The sequence below is a fragment of the Cantharellus anzutake genome (genome assembly GCF_015039405.1).
Source record: "Cantharellus anzutake strain C23 chromosome Unknown EI90scaffold_2, whole genome shotgun sequence".
Lineage (NCBI taxonomy): Eukaryota > Fungi > Basidiomycota > Agaricomycetes > Cantharellales > Hydnaceae > Cantharellus > Cantharellus anzutake.
In genome coordinates, this window is record NW_024066952.1 from 898,775 (window position 1) to 913,220 (window position 14,446).

Here is a 14,446-nt window from a genome sequence, read left to right on the forward strand (position 1 = left end):
TTGGTTCCCTGACTTCGCTGTGTCCTCCGTGATCCCCCTTCTTCACTTGGTGCCCTTCTGTGAGCGAGATGGCATATTATCCGGAGGGAGCGGGCCTGAATTATGAACCTTCTGCGGGACAACCGGTCATGCAGAGATTCTTGGAGGCACGTTGGTCATTGTCACGCCCGTTCTAGATGAGCTTTCATTTTCACTCACGCGTCTAAGGGTAGCGCTGTTGGAGTACAGCTTGGGCGGCAAGATAACATGCAGTGCCGATGGATAGGACAAAACTAGTGCTGCCGAAGCAAAAAAGAGTAAATGAGATCGTTATTTACCTCGTGTTGACAGGGTAGAGGTTGATGTCTTTCTTAATCGTAATCTACATGAAATTGGTTAGCGCAAATGCGTCAAGACTGCGAATACCTTACCGAGGCCTCCACCGTCATCCCCGCCTCCCAAGTCATCCATATCCTCCCCTTCCCCGTTATCAAAATAGTTGTCCACGTAGTCATCGTCCTCTTCGTCCTCATAGGCACCCAATTCCTCATCCTCCTCATTTTCTTCGCCCTCTTTATCTTCTTCCGATCCCGCCTGTCGCGAAATGTCTCGCCGCCCTTACACAATGGATGGTACACTGCGAACCTACCTCGTGGTCATCCTCTGGAATGTCCCCTAGATTAAGCCCAGTTGTCTTCTTGGATCTTCCTGTGAACGATCTCTGAGGATGTACAATCAGATCGACAGGGGCAACCTACCTTTCTTCAGCCTTTTCTTTGCATTGAAGCAGATATCCCACAGCTCTGAGGGAAAGAATGATTTATCCAGATCACTTGGTTGAAGTTTTGGCTGGGTTTCAGCTGTGGCCCTGTACCGATCAGAATAACGAGGAAGGTCTGAGTATTATAGAGCATTAGTTCACGTATTTTCCATAATAAAAATACACAAACCATCCTTCTTAACATCTTCAACAATATAATACCTTGAGTGTCGAAGCCGCTGAATTACTTCTTGCTGGTATCTGGCGGACCTTAGATCGTTCTCGGTCACATCGGTCAGCATAGGGAAGGGATCGAGAGGCTAAGTTGGTTCCAAAATGGGCGCACGAATCGCAGTACAAAATGGGGGGCACGCACTGGGAACAATGTCGTTGGCACAATATCAAGTGCATTTAGCTCTTGCCAGGTGCCACCAATGGGTTGATCGATTCCACCTCCACGGCCACGCTATTCGGCGACCTCAGAGTCTTTCTATGATTGCATGCATGCTACCTACCCCCCGACCCGCGCCCCGACCCCTCGACATCTTAGGGACGTCAGTTAGACTTGACTGCTAGGTCAATTTCACTTCTAACCATCGGAAGCAAATTCGAGCGGAGTTTCAAAGTTTGAGTGATTCACCACAACAGCCTCAGCAGTGACCCCCAAACCCAGACCAAAAACTCGCCCTACTCGCCCTACTCGCAAGAAAAAACTTGCTGAAACTGTAATGGCCACTGCTCTTGACAAGTCTCTCGATGATGTGGGTTTTGTCACCTTCTACCCCCTTGACGCGTGATGCTCAGACAAGCGCCGTCACTGCTGTAGATCATTTCTTCACGACCAAAGAATGGACGCAGACGCCCGAACCGCAACCCGCGCACCGCTGGTACTGGTGGTGCCAAGACTGGCGGTGCGGCGGGCGCCACACGCGCGCGATACGCTGGCGCTGTCCCGACTGCCAATGGCAACCGCGTTGTCGCACCCGCCTCTCTTGTCAATATTCAGCCCGATGCAACCAAAATCATTGTATCAAATCTTCCCCGAGACGTGAATGAAAGTCAAATCAAGGTTAGTAGCTCTAAATGACTATCACATCCTGACTCAACTTCTTGTTTTTCATTTAGGAATTGTTCGCGTCGACTGTCGGGCCTCTACGTGAAGTCAACCTTCATTACGACGCTAAGGGAAACTCGAAAGGGACCGCATCCGTTACTTTTTCCCGCAAGGGGGACGGAAACAAGGCTTTCACCCAGTATAACAATCGGCTGATCGACGGGGGTTAGTACCCCTCTAGTTCTCCCCTCTTCCATCACCTTCCAGGGTCCGCAGTTGGATGCGTTGCCTTATGCTGTCCGGCTTCGGTTGCATTGAGACCTCTGATGACTCCTGCCATGCCTTGTTGGCCCCATTGAGTCTCTCAATTGAAGAACTACAACGTTATGTGGAGCTCAGGGCGTTGTGATAAAATATATCACCGCCCAAATGAGGATGCATTACTATCCTTTTGGTTTGTGCCTGTCTTCCGTGGTTCAGGCGCGGTCGATTACTTCTGGTTGTGGGCGCTCCATCAGTTTGTTCCCCGATCAGCGTACCGAATGCCTAAGGGACTCCTTGCTCGTGTTCGGCTGCCAAAGTGCAAGTGCAGAACTAGCGCACGACGTCGGAGACAAGTCCGATATTCGTTCGAGGTGGACGGGTGTCGTGCAGACAAATGCCTTTGGTTTGAACGAGAGCTTTATCCGAGTCGTAATTATTCACTTAACTTGGCATGGCAGTGAAGAAGAGGTTCCAGTAGCACCATGAAGTCCTCCTGATCGCAAGTCCTTGACCATCCTCATTTCAACCTCACTTCGCTTGCTTTCGGATTGATTGAATATCGAGAGTTATGGGCACTAATTACGCGTCCTTGTCCTCTATCCGCCTTCAATAGAGCGTCCTATGAAGATCGAAATTATCATGGATCCCGCCAAGCCCCCGACGTTGTCTCAACGAGTTGCCCCGGCACCTACTCCAACACCTATCGCTTCTGCGCCTACTGCAAATGGAAATACAACAAGGTTAGTCGGTTAATCCAAATCGATACTATACTTGGCACATCGGAACTTCAAACACTTACGAAATCCATCATTTTCTATACCGTATGGTGGGCTAATAGTGGAACAAAACCTCGCAGGAGAAATATCAGAGGAAGAGGTCGTAAAAAGGATGACAGACCTCAAAAGAGCGCTGCAGATCTGGATGCGGAAATGGAGGTGAGGCTTTTTTCGGGTTTTAGGCCCGCAACACGCTTGACCTCAGTGATTCGGTAGGATTATACTAATGTTTCGTCTGCTCCCACTGCTGCCCCTACTGCTTGAGTTTCCCCCTGAAATGTTGAATGTTGCAGCATTGTTCTCTTAGTGTCGCCAATTGTAATTTATTGGAACTGTCTTGCGAGCACTCGATGCGTTGGCATTCGCAGTCTCCGACCGGATTGGCCAGTGGCTTTGCCAGAACAAGTAGGTTGTTGTGGCTGTGTTTTCATCACTCGTCACTCACAGATGCCCACTGTGATTGAGAATTGGAGTCCGGTGCGAAGGCTGGGCATCATCGGTCAGTTCGAAGTTCTAAGAGGTGCAACCATCCTCATTCTGAGGTTCGTAGGCGGCGGCGGTGCAGCTGGCCTTGCTATTTTGCGAGTTTTCTTGAATAAACCTGAGTTCCAGGGGCAGAATGCTTGCTGGTCAATCCAGGCATTTGAGGCTCGGGACGACATTGGAGGCATTTGGATGCCCGAGAAAAACTCAGATGAACTTATTTGCTTCTCATCGCCAGATTCAGACTCAGGTTACGTTGAAGTCCCGCCAACACCACTGTACCACTCATTGACAACGAATATTCCTCACCCATTGATGACCTTTCATGATTTCCCATTCCCACCCTCTACGCCCCTCTATCCACATGCTTCAGTCGTGCTCAACTACCTGAGGTCGTATGCTGATCATTTCGATCTGCGGAAGTATATCCGATTCAACGCTCGTGTAATATCTCTTGAGCGGGATGAGGCCAATGATCGCTGGGAAATTAGATTGTCTAGCACGCCTGGTTCATCACTGTATTTCGATTCCGTTGTCTTGTGCCATGGACGATTCAGAGAGCCTCAGTTTCCTGAAATAGCTGGTCTGAGAGACTGGAATAACTCAGGCAGGACAAGTATGCACTCCATATACTATCGAGAACCATCTGGGTTCCGCAATCAGCGTGTGCTTGTGGTGGGAGCGGGTCCAAGTGGCGAAGATATCAGCTCCGATATCTCTCGGACGGCCGCACTCGTTTTGCAATCATGCACGCGCACCAGGCGGTTGAATAACCCTTTAGTGGAACAGCGTCCTCGTCTCATTGAACTACGACCCAAGGATGGGGCAGCGATTTACGAAGACGGCACCTCAGATTCTGATATCGACGCTGTGGTGTTTGCAACTGGCTACAAATACTCCTTTCCCTTCTTCCCACCACTCCATCCTTTGGCATTTTACGACACGACAAATCCCATTCCTCCACATCTCTTCAATTCATCCTGCCACGTACATCCCTTGGCCCGCCATATATTCCCTTTACATGACGTCCCGCCGAACAAGCTTGCGTTCATGAGCCTTCTATACAAAGTTGCACCATTTCCCATCTTTGAAGACCAAGCTCATGCAATTGCTTCCGTTTTCCTGGGGAAGCACAAACTCGATGAGGAGCGGGAGCGGCTTCTTATTGAACGACGCTTCAAAGTACTTGAAGTGCTATATAATGGAGACCCCAGACAAATAGCCAAAAACTGGCATGTAGTCCCCGAGAATGATCCCGAGTTGGAGGATCAGTACCAGTATAGAGTTGATTTACTCGAGATTTCCGGATCCGATAGCTTTCCACCCCCACCCCCATGGAATAGAGAGATTTATCTACAGAAGAACAAGCTCCGTCCATTATGGGTTGACATAGAACGTCGAGGGATTGCGGATCAGGTTCTGGAGGGATTGGGCAAAGGTGGTGAGCACGAATGGGTGGAGTTCATGTATAACCTTTTAGGCGGCACGCACGGAACCACCCTTTCGAGCATTCGAGAACGAAACTCTGATTAGACATTCTGCAACGAGAGATGGAATTGAAACTGGATTTCGAAGGTCATGCGGTATTTAGCAGAGATGTGATCATTACAAGCTTTTACCCAAATACCCTCCATCTCCCAGTATCACTCATCCGGAGATTGGCTCCCCTTTTCTCTCACTATTTTGGAGCGTAGCTTTGGTTCCAGGCAGTGGGATTGCAGGGGCGATGCGATTCCGCGATGAGTGTGTCAGCGAGATGAGATTTAGGCCAACGACTTCCATCATGGTCCATGTCCTTCCTACAACTGGAATGACAGGTCTTGACTAAAACTATCACTGGAATCATTTGCTACACACGCATCGACCAGTGAATGTTTCTAGACCAAGGAGTGGTGGTGATATATATGATCGTCAAAGGGGAAGCGACACTCCTTTGTGGCCGGTCGAATGGTGGTGGCAACTACGAGACCAAGGGTCCGAAGCAGTTAAGGGGGAGAAACCGAGCATCGGAGATTGACAGCAGCACAAGCAGCATAGGTTCCAGCCGGGCCGATGGACTGTGAATTAACATATTGCCTTCTTTCGCAATACAAGTACATTCGTTCAATGAACAGCAGAAGCCGATCATGGATAGGGATACTTAACCTACAGTCGGTTGCACCATGAAGAACAGAAATCGGCACGAGGGCGCGGTATGGATCAATGGTTAATGACTTTCGTTGACACTGGCCATGGATAGGTTAAGGCTTGTGGTTGTCAGAGCGTTTGCTCTTCGGCGCGGTAATCACGGCGGTGGATCGAGGGAAGTAAACACTTGTGCGGTAACGTTCAAACAAAGAAGGGGGCCTCGGCGGCTCGCGAGTGAGAACCTCACCTTGATGGTGTCCTCAAGCTGTATCCCGTCAGAATGCAGGAAAAAATACGTCTCCGCCATCTTGCTACGACGGTCCCCTACAAGTGCGGCATGCTACAGCACGGCCAGCCACGACTTGTACACAATCCCACCTGCGCTCCGCTGAAGTTAAATAACGGCTAGGTGCATACGGGCGTTGACCAGACAACGACCATCCTGACAAATACTGTGGACGGATTTATGCATCAACAATAGCAAATTAATAGGGCTCCATCGGATAGATAACACGCCACTAGCGCGTGTCTCCGCCTTTGTGCTCATGCCCGCAAGGCCGCAACTTTGACCTCCAGCGGCGGAGGGGAGGGTGGTTTACGCCCATGCGATCTGAAATGTCATGGGTCAAAGAGAGGTCCGAGTCTCCATCGGTGCGTGGTCGTGGCTGATCAACCTCATGCGAGCTGCAAGCTTCGATTTCGCCGCTTTCCGGCACTCCGGTGCCACATCCTATCTTGTACCCGAACGACGCTGGACGTGCCACGGCGACGGAGCTGGATCGAATCGTTTGAGTAGCTGCCCATCAATCTCGCTTCTTTGCGTGCCTATGCGAGAGCGCAACACCTGCGATCTGAAGAAACAAAGTTATTGAGAGCCTGGATCACTTGACTACCAAGACTCTTCGGGAATCGTGAGGTCCAGTTCATGCGTACTTGTCTTGCCTAAGCCTAATTGGGTCCACTTCATACGTCATGATCTTCACTAGTATCCTGGACTATTACAACCAGATTGATGAACCTACCGATTGGGCGTACTCAGCGCCAGGGTCTTTGAATAGAAGGTTCGGAAACTGGGGTGGTGTTGAGAGAAACTCGAGTAGTCTTGACCCCCCTTGATTTCCGTCGATGTAATGGAAGCTTTAACTGTCCGTCTGCAACCTTGCTGCGACTGTCTACTTTGGAGTTTTCCCAGTGCGCATATCGATGCACTGGGCCCCTACACCCGACACGGTAAACCCCCTCGCGACACACATTTCTCTTCGGGGCGCGCGAGAAGCCCGCTGATGGTGATCATGTCCATGGGTTTGTAAGTGGTGACACTGTACAGCACTACGGTGGTCGTGGATCGGCTTCCGGCTCTCCAATCGAGGGTACAGTGGATCGACGCTGATTCGTCATTTTGTGAGAGTATCCCAGGAAGGACTCCAGCTTCTATGACTTCGTAATATTGGATAGAAGAGGTGATTGCCCCTATCGGGGTTCGGGGGAAGAGATCGAGGACTCCGGAAGTTCAACGGTGTTATTAGGAGTTGGAGACCATGTGGTAGAGGGCTGTAGGAATGTGTGGGCAAGACACCCCGCATGTCGCCATTCCCTTAACCCTTATGCGCTCCTTTTAAGGCCCTCTCTGGCCATGGCGTATCGTATAAAGTGTTTGGAGGCTAAGAGTCTTTCGTTGACCCCGTTCTGAAGAATCATGCGTGAAGCTCAGATCTCGTGAATTCGAGAAGGAGAGCCAGAAGAAATTTCCACAGGACCCCTGCACAATACTGTTATCAACGATACGATCGGCATATCGGCGAGGAACCACGAGCAAGGGAGTGCGGACCGGATTTCAACTACATAGTACCTCCCAGAAGAGGATTAGTATCATCTGAGTAACTTGGGTGCGCGACATAAGACACACTAAGGTCGGTTAACGTAAGACAAATAAGACAAATAAGATTGGCCCAATACATACGACTCAGGCATGAGGTAATTCATATGAAGGTCGCGTGTCAGATGACGGATCATCCCTGCCGCTACCAATGGCGACAGCTTCAAGCATGGCATTGATATTGATGTCAATGGTGTAGTGACATCACCAGTCGAAATCACCGTTAACGCGGCATGAATGCGAGCCATCACACATCTCGGCCACATTTCGGGAATTGAGCGTACCGTTAGATGGGGACTTGCTGAACAGGGATCGATCACACCCTCTGGATGACCCTAACATATCGGGTGCCCCCCCCCCCCCCTTTCTCCTCAAGATCACTTTGCAAACCTTGCATGTCCTTTGCATGTCGATTTGCATGTCGATCAAATGCTTCTGGCCCAGGATGCGCTGCGGTGCTCTCCCAATGTATCGTCTTGTATACGGCTATTGGTGCAAGAACGGTACGAAGCGCAGAAAGTGATCGAAGCGAGGCGGCCACCACTGGAGCTAGCTACCCGTAGAGTTTGCTTCTCTACATGCCTATGCAAGGGCATACGTATATGATCTGCAGAAATGTGGGCACGGTTGCCAGAGACCTCAGACGGGTAGGGAATGTGTAGGCAAGTCTCCTTCAATGCCATTCCTCTGTCTGTTTCGTCAACACTTTACAAGGCTTGATATATTTATACAGTCTTTCATTGACATTATTCTGCGAAGTCTAGACTCTAATCAGCTGCCATAAACGTTGAAATGGACAGAGCCACCAGCAGCACTACCAGCCATCTGAGCTATATCAATATTGCGGCGAAGGGGATTCTCAGGCACGGGTAAGCGCCGAGAGTGCGGATCGGATAGACACCAAGAAGTTGACCAGATTTTGACGAGTCTGTTCTGACAAAGCGAGCATTGTGTACCACAAATCGGAATGAGGATCAATATAGTTACCCTGAGAAATTTCTCGTGCTTCAATCTCCTCCATCTCTTTGACCAATTGTTCCCCATGAGTGTCACGTTCATGAGTCGGTCGACATTCAGCCCAGACACGGAATTCGAGCATCAAGTCAAGCATACGTTTGTTAAATTCTTTTTGGCACAAGTTATCGAGCCTTTTATGTGTCAGCACGCGTTGGTTGACTTACCAGCTTCGAACTCTTCTTGCAACTTGGCGTCATCTTCAAATTCAGTCATCAGTTGGAGTTGATCAAATCGTCCAGGATTCTGTGTGAGAATAGAGTCAAAAGAGTTCGAGTTTCCTGTGGTGTTGCTCTTTGGCGATGGGTTTCCTTTGGTGGTAGCATTGGTCTGAACAGAAGAAGCGAAGTTGTCCGGCGCGAGGGCCGAGATTTCCTTGGACGCGTTTCTTTCGGCCTCTGGGTTAGAAACCATATTTACAAGCTCGTTTTGGTCGAAACGGAAATTTTGAGTGTTTGGAGGCTCGGGGCTAGAGTACTCTGAGTTTGGCGGAGGCGGACGCTGGTAGGGCGTGGTTCCTGTGCGGCGGAGACGTATATATCATCATCTGAAAGAATAAGGTCGCGTGGATCGGAGCCTCCGACATTAGGAGAGGCTCGAAGATCGCTAAATTCAGACTGCGATGGGGATTGCACGTCGGCTTCCATGAGAGTAAAAGTGCAAACACAGGAGATTCGGCCAACTCCGCCGGTCAAATTCATCTTCACGGTCACATGGATGCGAATATCTTTTCCCGCGCGTGTGGCACATTGCTGCTGCCAGTGTTCACTTGTCGTTTCTCTTCTTCACCTTTGCTTTCTCGGGCCCATAAAACCCTTCCGATTCTTTCGACGGCCGAAGTCTTTGGATCATGTTATCGCGTCCTGGACCTGCTCTGAGGCTCGCGGCGGCACTCGCAAAGGGTACTGGGATATCACGTCATGGTGTAGCGTTATGCCGTGGATCTATAATAACCGCGGGTCGGGGGCACTTCCGTGCTGCATTATTCCATTCGTCGAGATATGCTCTAGGTGCGTCGTTCGAAGCGTCACGCCTCTGTACTAAATCCCTCAATCGCTTATTGCATCGTCATGCTGTGCCCGAAAAGGCATCGAAACCGTGAAAGTTCCTAACGTCGCGGAGTCCATCACGGAAGGTACCCTCAAGGCATGGACGAAGAAGGTAGGCGAGTACGTCGAGGCCGATGAGGAAGTGGCAACGATCGAGACGGACAAAGTGGACGTCTCTGTCAACGCCCCTTTCGCTGGAAAAATTGTCGAACTGTTCGCAAACGAAGAAGATACCGTTGCTGTAGGGGCTGATCTTTTCCGAATTGAAGAAGGTGCTGAGGGTGAACGTGAGCATAAGTTTTCAATTATCCATTCCAATTTCGGCTCTTGATGATTCATCCACTATTGCCATTACAGCCTCGTCTGCACCGAAAGAAACGGAGGAGAAGGAGGAGCAGCCCAAGGAGGGGTCAGCGGCCCCACCACCCTCCAAGGAGGACAGCAAACCTGAAAAGAAGGAATCTGCACCTCCCCCGCCTCCTCAACCAAAGGCAGAATCGAAGCCTGCACCAGCCCCCAAACAGGAAATTAAGCCCCTTGATGTCCGCCCGGCAACTGGAGCGCCTACTACTGGCCCCGGCAGTCGCAATGAGACTCGTGTCAAAATGAACCGCATGCGTTTGCGCATTGCTGAGCGCTTGAAGGAATCACAAAATGCTGCCGCGTTCTTGACAACGTTCAATGAGATCGACATGACGTCGCTCAAGGAGTTCCGCTCGCTATATAAGGATGAGGTACTCAAAAATTCGGGCGTTAAGCTTGGTTATATGTCGGCGTTTGCCAAAGCCAGTTCGTTGGCGCTCAAAGAGATCCCCTCCGCCAATGCGTATATTGAAGCCGACCAAATTGTATACCATGATTACGTGGACTTAAGCGTTGCAGTTGCGACTCCTAAGGGGCTGGTGACACCGGTGGTCAGGAATTTGGAATCGATGAACTTCGTAGAGATCGAGCAAGCGATTTCAAATTTGGGAAAGAAGGTGAGATTGAAAGAGGGGACCTCATTTGGCCAGAGCTCATTCTTTCATTCGTATTGAACTCTCACATTTCATTGCACTGCCCAAATTCTTCGCATCGGTTGGATTTCATTCCCGAATGAATTCCAATAGGCCCGTGATGGGCTACTTTCGTTAGAAGACATGGCTGGTGGAACGTTTACCATGTAGGTGGGCCATTACCAAGTTTGGCTGATCCGCGCTATTGCGTGAGGCATTTTGTCTCTAACGGCCCCCTGCTTCTTGAATTTGATTCTAGCTCTAATGGGGGTGTGTTTGGGAGTTTGTACGGTACCCCAATTATCAACTTGCCTCAGTCGGCTGTTCTTGGTGCGTCCCGTGGCATTCGAGGTCGTATTTCTCTAACCGCGCGGCTTGCTCTTTCCTTCCGTTTCCCCTTGTCAGGCATGCATGCTATTGTGGATCGACCCGTCGCTGTGAATGGGAAGGTGGAAATTCGACCTATCATGGTGGTGGCGCTGACGTATGACCATCGACTGTTGGATGGGAGAGAGGCTGTGACGTTCCTTGGTGAGCCGCCTGGTTCCCCCCTTATGCCCCACATTCTTCCTACTCCGCATACTAATCTCACACGCTTGCCTTGCGTTACCAGTGCGTGTGAAGCAGTACATCGAAGACCCGCGGAAGATGTTACTGGTTTCATAGAATAGGGTTTGTTTCGAGCCAGTGGGCAGCTTTTTTCGTTGAACCCCGAATAATTATTATTTGCACGAAACAAATTATATGTATACAGTATAGTAATCATCTCTTGCAGTTCTGCCCTGAGTGGATGTCTGGTTTCAATCTCACCCACGCCTCAATCAGGCGGTGTTAATACTGACTGAATTGTAATTGAGGGGTGATCGGAGATAATAACGGAGTTAATAGTTCCACTTAACCGGAGCTTACCTAATACCACATTGTATATTATCGAAGCAACCTCCTCTTTCTCTCCCTCTGTAACTCGCAACAAACACCTTGTGTCCTCCCTTCATCTTCCCCTCCTCTTGTCGCTCTCCTCGTCCCTTATCTTACCCTTCTTACTACTACTTCTAGTCATACACCATGTCAGTCGCCGTATCAAGACAGCCTCAACTTTCCTCTTTCTCCCGTTCACCAACAAGGGTCCACAACCCAGCACGTTCCTCCCCTGTTCTGGCTCGTGGCATCATTCGTCTCCCAAAGGACATCTCGCCTATTCAGCAAGGCCCCCGCCAAGCAAAGCCTCGTCACCGCCGTTCGCCCAAGTCATCCGCTACTGCTCCGAGCCCACGGCAAATGCCGGTGACAAGGAAGACGAGTTGATTCAACCCTTGCAGCATCACAATGCTACTCCCAAACGCCCAATCAAAGACGCTGCCGGTAGCAGGAAACCTATAACACCCTCCGCGCCTAGAAGGAATGTACACCATACTCCGAAAACTCCCGCCAACCCGTCTTCGCAGGCAGAGACGACTACCCTTGATACGTCTGACTCTGATGTGTCTCAACCGCATACCCGTCCTGAACTTCCATCCACTCCGTCCCCTAATATTTCCAAGAAACGCCCCGCTACATCACCCTCCTCTTTTGAGACGAATGGCAACAAGGAAAAATACGAGGGAAATGGTAACAAAAATTCCCGATCCCGTCGCGGTGGTCACAAGTCCGCTCAGATGCCCGCTCTTGTGTCTGCGGCCATGCCCATCCCAGTTGGCGGTCGAGGCCAAAGCGCAGCTAGAGCGCCTATCCCTGCACAGTTCATGTCTCGCTCTGTCCCCTTGAGCAGCAGCGCAGGGAAAGCGCTCCCTGATTGGGATATGCCACCTTCCTTCAGCACCATAACGGACCCTTTCATTGTCGACCCCGAAGAGCAGGCTGGTAAGCCCACTCGAGCTTCTCGTTCCATGTCACCCGAAGTTGGCCGCCCACTTCCATGGCTTGAGGTCCAAGACGACGATGATTTCCCTCTCATGTCGCCCCCTTCCACTCCTCCGGCTTCCAATGCCAAGAGTCATTCCACGTCTAATCTTCTCCTCCCCTCTCGGCACTCCAACACTACTCCCCGTCGCAGCGGCCGACCAGTCAATCGTCATGCCCGCACGGTTTCCGTCCCAAGCCTCAGCACGCAACCCCTTGTGCAGAGGGAGCAACAGCCCCCATCTCCAGTGTCACCTAAGTTTGCAGACGGTCATCAGGTAAAATATGCAGGGGGTCGCTTCCAAAGTGCCCCTGCACCGACCTTTTTACCTATGCCAACCTTTGCGATCTAGGCGGGGCTGTTGTTTGAGCGGGTAAGCTTTCCACGTGTTTGGACAGGCAGGCAAAAATCTGATCATCGTACTACATACTAGACACCCATGACACAGTGACGTGCGGACAATCTCGCAAACCTCCTTGCTCCCTTCGCTCGTTGACCGCAACCTGAGTCAGGCCATCTCGTTCGCCCCTTGTTCAATGCAAACATTCCCACGTCAAACGGCTAACATACTTTCGGATACCATCGACTACTATTAACGGCCCCCTTCAACGATTCCTCAGTCCACATGGCTATTTTATTTTCCAAACTCGCTTTCTGCTTTCTCGCTATAACTTAGATCAACAACGTTTATCGTTCCCTACCGATGCGCTCGATGTCGAACACTGAACAGCAAATATCGAAACCCTCTGGTTTTCCAGGGCTGAATTTCCGGAACCGTGCGTCGGTTGTACAATTTCCAGATCCTACGGCGAGGTTTCTACAATCTGTGGATCCATGTGCATAATCATTCCTATCCTTATTGGTGTACCCCTCCCCACTCTTTCGCTCACAGTCACCTCGCTTTGACGTTCTCGCGGACATGTGCCTCTGTCGCGATCAAGCTTGGTCCCTGGGATGGTTATCGCTATGCTCCGTATGTTTGTTAATTTTGCTCACTATTCTACAGCTTCGCTTATTTGACCATGATAGACAGTCCCTCTCCTCTCCTCTCACGCCGTCCACATCTTTCTGTTTACAACGCATTCTTCTGTATCTCTGCACATTGATTCTTCCCTTAACAGAATCCAAGTACGAGTTATTCATTTTCTCACCCCTATTCTCTCTTACTTTCAATCCTTCCGTGATTCCCAGTGCTTTCTACCTTTTTAACGTAGTCTATTCTTTTTTTCTCATTCTTATTGAGGGACACTCTTGGGTATTTGCATGCGCCAAAAGTTAAGATTGAATGCTGTGTTATATCCCCCTCTGTACTACCTTCTGCGCATACTCGGCTTTTACGCGCCTCAACTTTACTTCCCCCCTCCTCTGCCTTATGTTTCCTCCCTCCAACTTTCTATAATCCGTTCCCACTAACTGCTCCAACGGACGCCGTCCTCCGTCCGTCCATCCACCTTATTCGCCCATCTTGGCCCATCTGTCCATCATCACCCTTGCAACACCTCTGCAATCGTCCAGTCACTCGTTCATTTCAACAGTCCAACCAACAACCCGCAAGTTTTACTCGAATGTCATTTGCGATCGTTCAACCGTTTTCTCCTGCCCAATCCTCAACATTCCTGCCGTGTCTGCTTGCACTGAAGGACTTCGCACCGTTCGTTCGATTTCGCTCATTGTATGCGCGGAGCCGGTAATCCGAACCAATTTGTGAAGATCGGGATGTGCTCCCACAGTGTTCTTGTTCCCATCTCCTTCCAAACGCCAGGTTTGACGACGGCGACAACATAGAACGGGAGAAAGACTAGAGAGCCTAGAATCGATAGGTAGAATGGTTTTTTCATATCTTTCTGAAAGGGTGTTGTTGGGTCCCTTTGTCGATTCGTGCCTCTTCGTCTGGAGTTTCCTTCTCCCGCTGACTTGGTTTTTGTCTCTTACATGCACATTACGCGTTCTCTTTTTGTCTTCTTGTCTATCTTGTCCCATCGCACCTTGGCAACCTGGTTTCCAACTTGCTTTGTGTGATTCTTTGTCGTCGTCTTAACTTTTTTTACTGTCCTCTATTGCTTCTTCTGTTTAGAAGAAAAACGAATGCGAGCAAACGTGGTCATACTTTTTTTTTACTGAAACTTGTTGTGCAGCGAAGCTACGAAGTGCTACCTTGTTCCGGGCATG

The 14,446-nt window shown here is 50.1% G+C and overlaps 7 protein-coding genes across 7 annotated transcripts; 5 read left to right on the plus strand and 2 right to left on the minus strand.

Annotated features, from left to right (window-relative positions):
* Nucleotides 1-57: 57 nt before the first annotated feature.
* Nucleotides 58-1,441, minus strand: EI90DRAFT_3149921 (DNA-directed RNA polymerase III, subunit Rpc31). Its single transcript, XM_039065624.1, has 7 exons — nt 1,255-1,441; nt 1,116-1,205; nt 930-1,059; nt 738-875; nt 629-687; nt 411-573; nt 58-361 (listed from the first exon to the last, which is right to left on the minus strand). The coding sequence occupies exons 1-7, from the start codon at nt 1,282-1,284 to the stop codon at nt 351-353; spliced, it is 621 nt and encodes a 206-aa protein (XP_038923313.1). The 5' UTR covers nt 1,285-1,441; the 3' UTR covers nt 58-350.
* Nucleotides 1,442-1,467: 26 nt separating this feature from the next.
* On the plus strand, nt 1,468-2,023 carry EI90DRAFT_2903455 (uncharacterized protein; the record flags this gene model as incomplete). Its single annotated transcript, XM_039054138.1, has 3 exons — nt 1,468-1,500; nt 1,566-1,808; nt 1,865-2,023. The coding sequence occupies 3 exons, from the start codon at nt 1,468-1,470 to the stop codon at nt 2,021-2,023; spliced, it is 435 nt and encodes a 144-aa protein (XP_038923314.1).
* Nucleotides 2,024-3,307: 1,284 nt separating this feature from the next.
* EI90DRAFT_798410 (flavin-binding monooxygenase-like-domain-containing protein) lies at nt 3,308-5,198 on the plus strand. Its single transcript, XM_039068064.1, has 2 exons — nt 3,308-3,332; nt 3,384-5,198. Exon 2 carries the CDS (start codon nt 3,509-3,511, stop codon nt 4,847-4,849), a length of 1,341 nt encoding a protein of 446 aa, XP_038923315.1. The 5' UTR covers nt 3,308-3,332; nt 3,384-3,508; the 3' UTR covers nt 4,850-5,198.
* Nucleotides 5,199-8,178: 2,980 nt separating this feature from the next.
* EI90DRAFT_3011323 (uncharacterized protein) lies at nt 8,179-8,747 on the minus strand (the record flags this gene model as incomplete). Its single annotated transcript, XM_039056455.1, has 2 exons — nt 8,179-8,444; nt 8,501-8,747. The coding sequence occupies 2 exons, from the start codon at nt 8,745-8,747 to the stop codon at nt 8,179-8,181; spliced, it is 513 nt and encodes a 170-aa protein (XP_038923316.1).
* A 248-nt stretch (nt 8,748-8,995) lies between these two features.
* Nucleotides 8,996-11,054, plus strand: EI90DRAFT_2964702 (uncharacterized protein). Its single transcript, XM_039055501.1, has 7 exons — nt 8,996-9,343; nt 9,421-9,669; nt 9,740-10,362; nt 10,492-10,544; nt 10,637-10,707; nt 10,783-10,908; nt 10,991-11,054. The coding sequence occupies exons 1-7, from the start codon at nt 9,184-9,186 to the stop codon at nt 11,041-11,043; spliced, it is 1,335 nt and encodes a 444-aa protein (XP_038923317.1). The 5' UTR covers nt 8,996-9,183; the 3' UTR covers nt 11,044-11,054.
* An 803-nt stretch (nt 11,055-11,857) lies between these two features.
* Nucleotides 11,858-12,943, plus strand: EI90DRAFT_797936 (uncharacterized protein). The gene is made up of 2 exons (XM_039068063.1): nt 11,858-12,650; nt 12,711-12,943. The coding sequence occupies exon 1, from the start codon at nt 12,033-12,035 to the stop codon at nt 12,627-12,629; it is 597 nt and encodes a 198-aa protein (XP_038923318.1). The 5' UTR covers nt 11,858-12,032; the 3' UTR covers nt 12,630-12,650; nt 12,711-12,943.
* Nucleotides 12,944-13,196: 253 nt separating this feature from the next.
* EI90DRAFT_3030523 (uncharacterized protein) lies at nt 13,197-14,173 on the plus strand (the record flags this gene model as incomplete). Its single annotated transcript, XM_039058225.1, has 3 exons — nt 13,197-13,250; nt 13,311-13,411; nt 13,521-14,173. The coding sequence occupies 3 exons, from the start codon at nt 13,197-13,199 to the stop codon at nt 13,966-13,968; spliced, it is 603 nt and encodes a 200-aa protein (XP_038923319.1). The 3' UTR covers nt 13,969-14,173.
* Between the last annotated feature and the right edge of the window lie 273 nt (nt 14,174-14,446).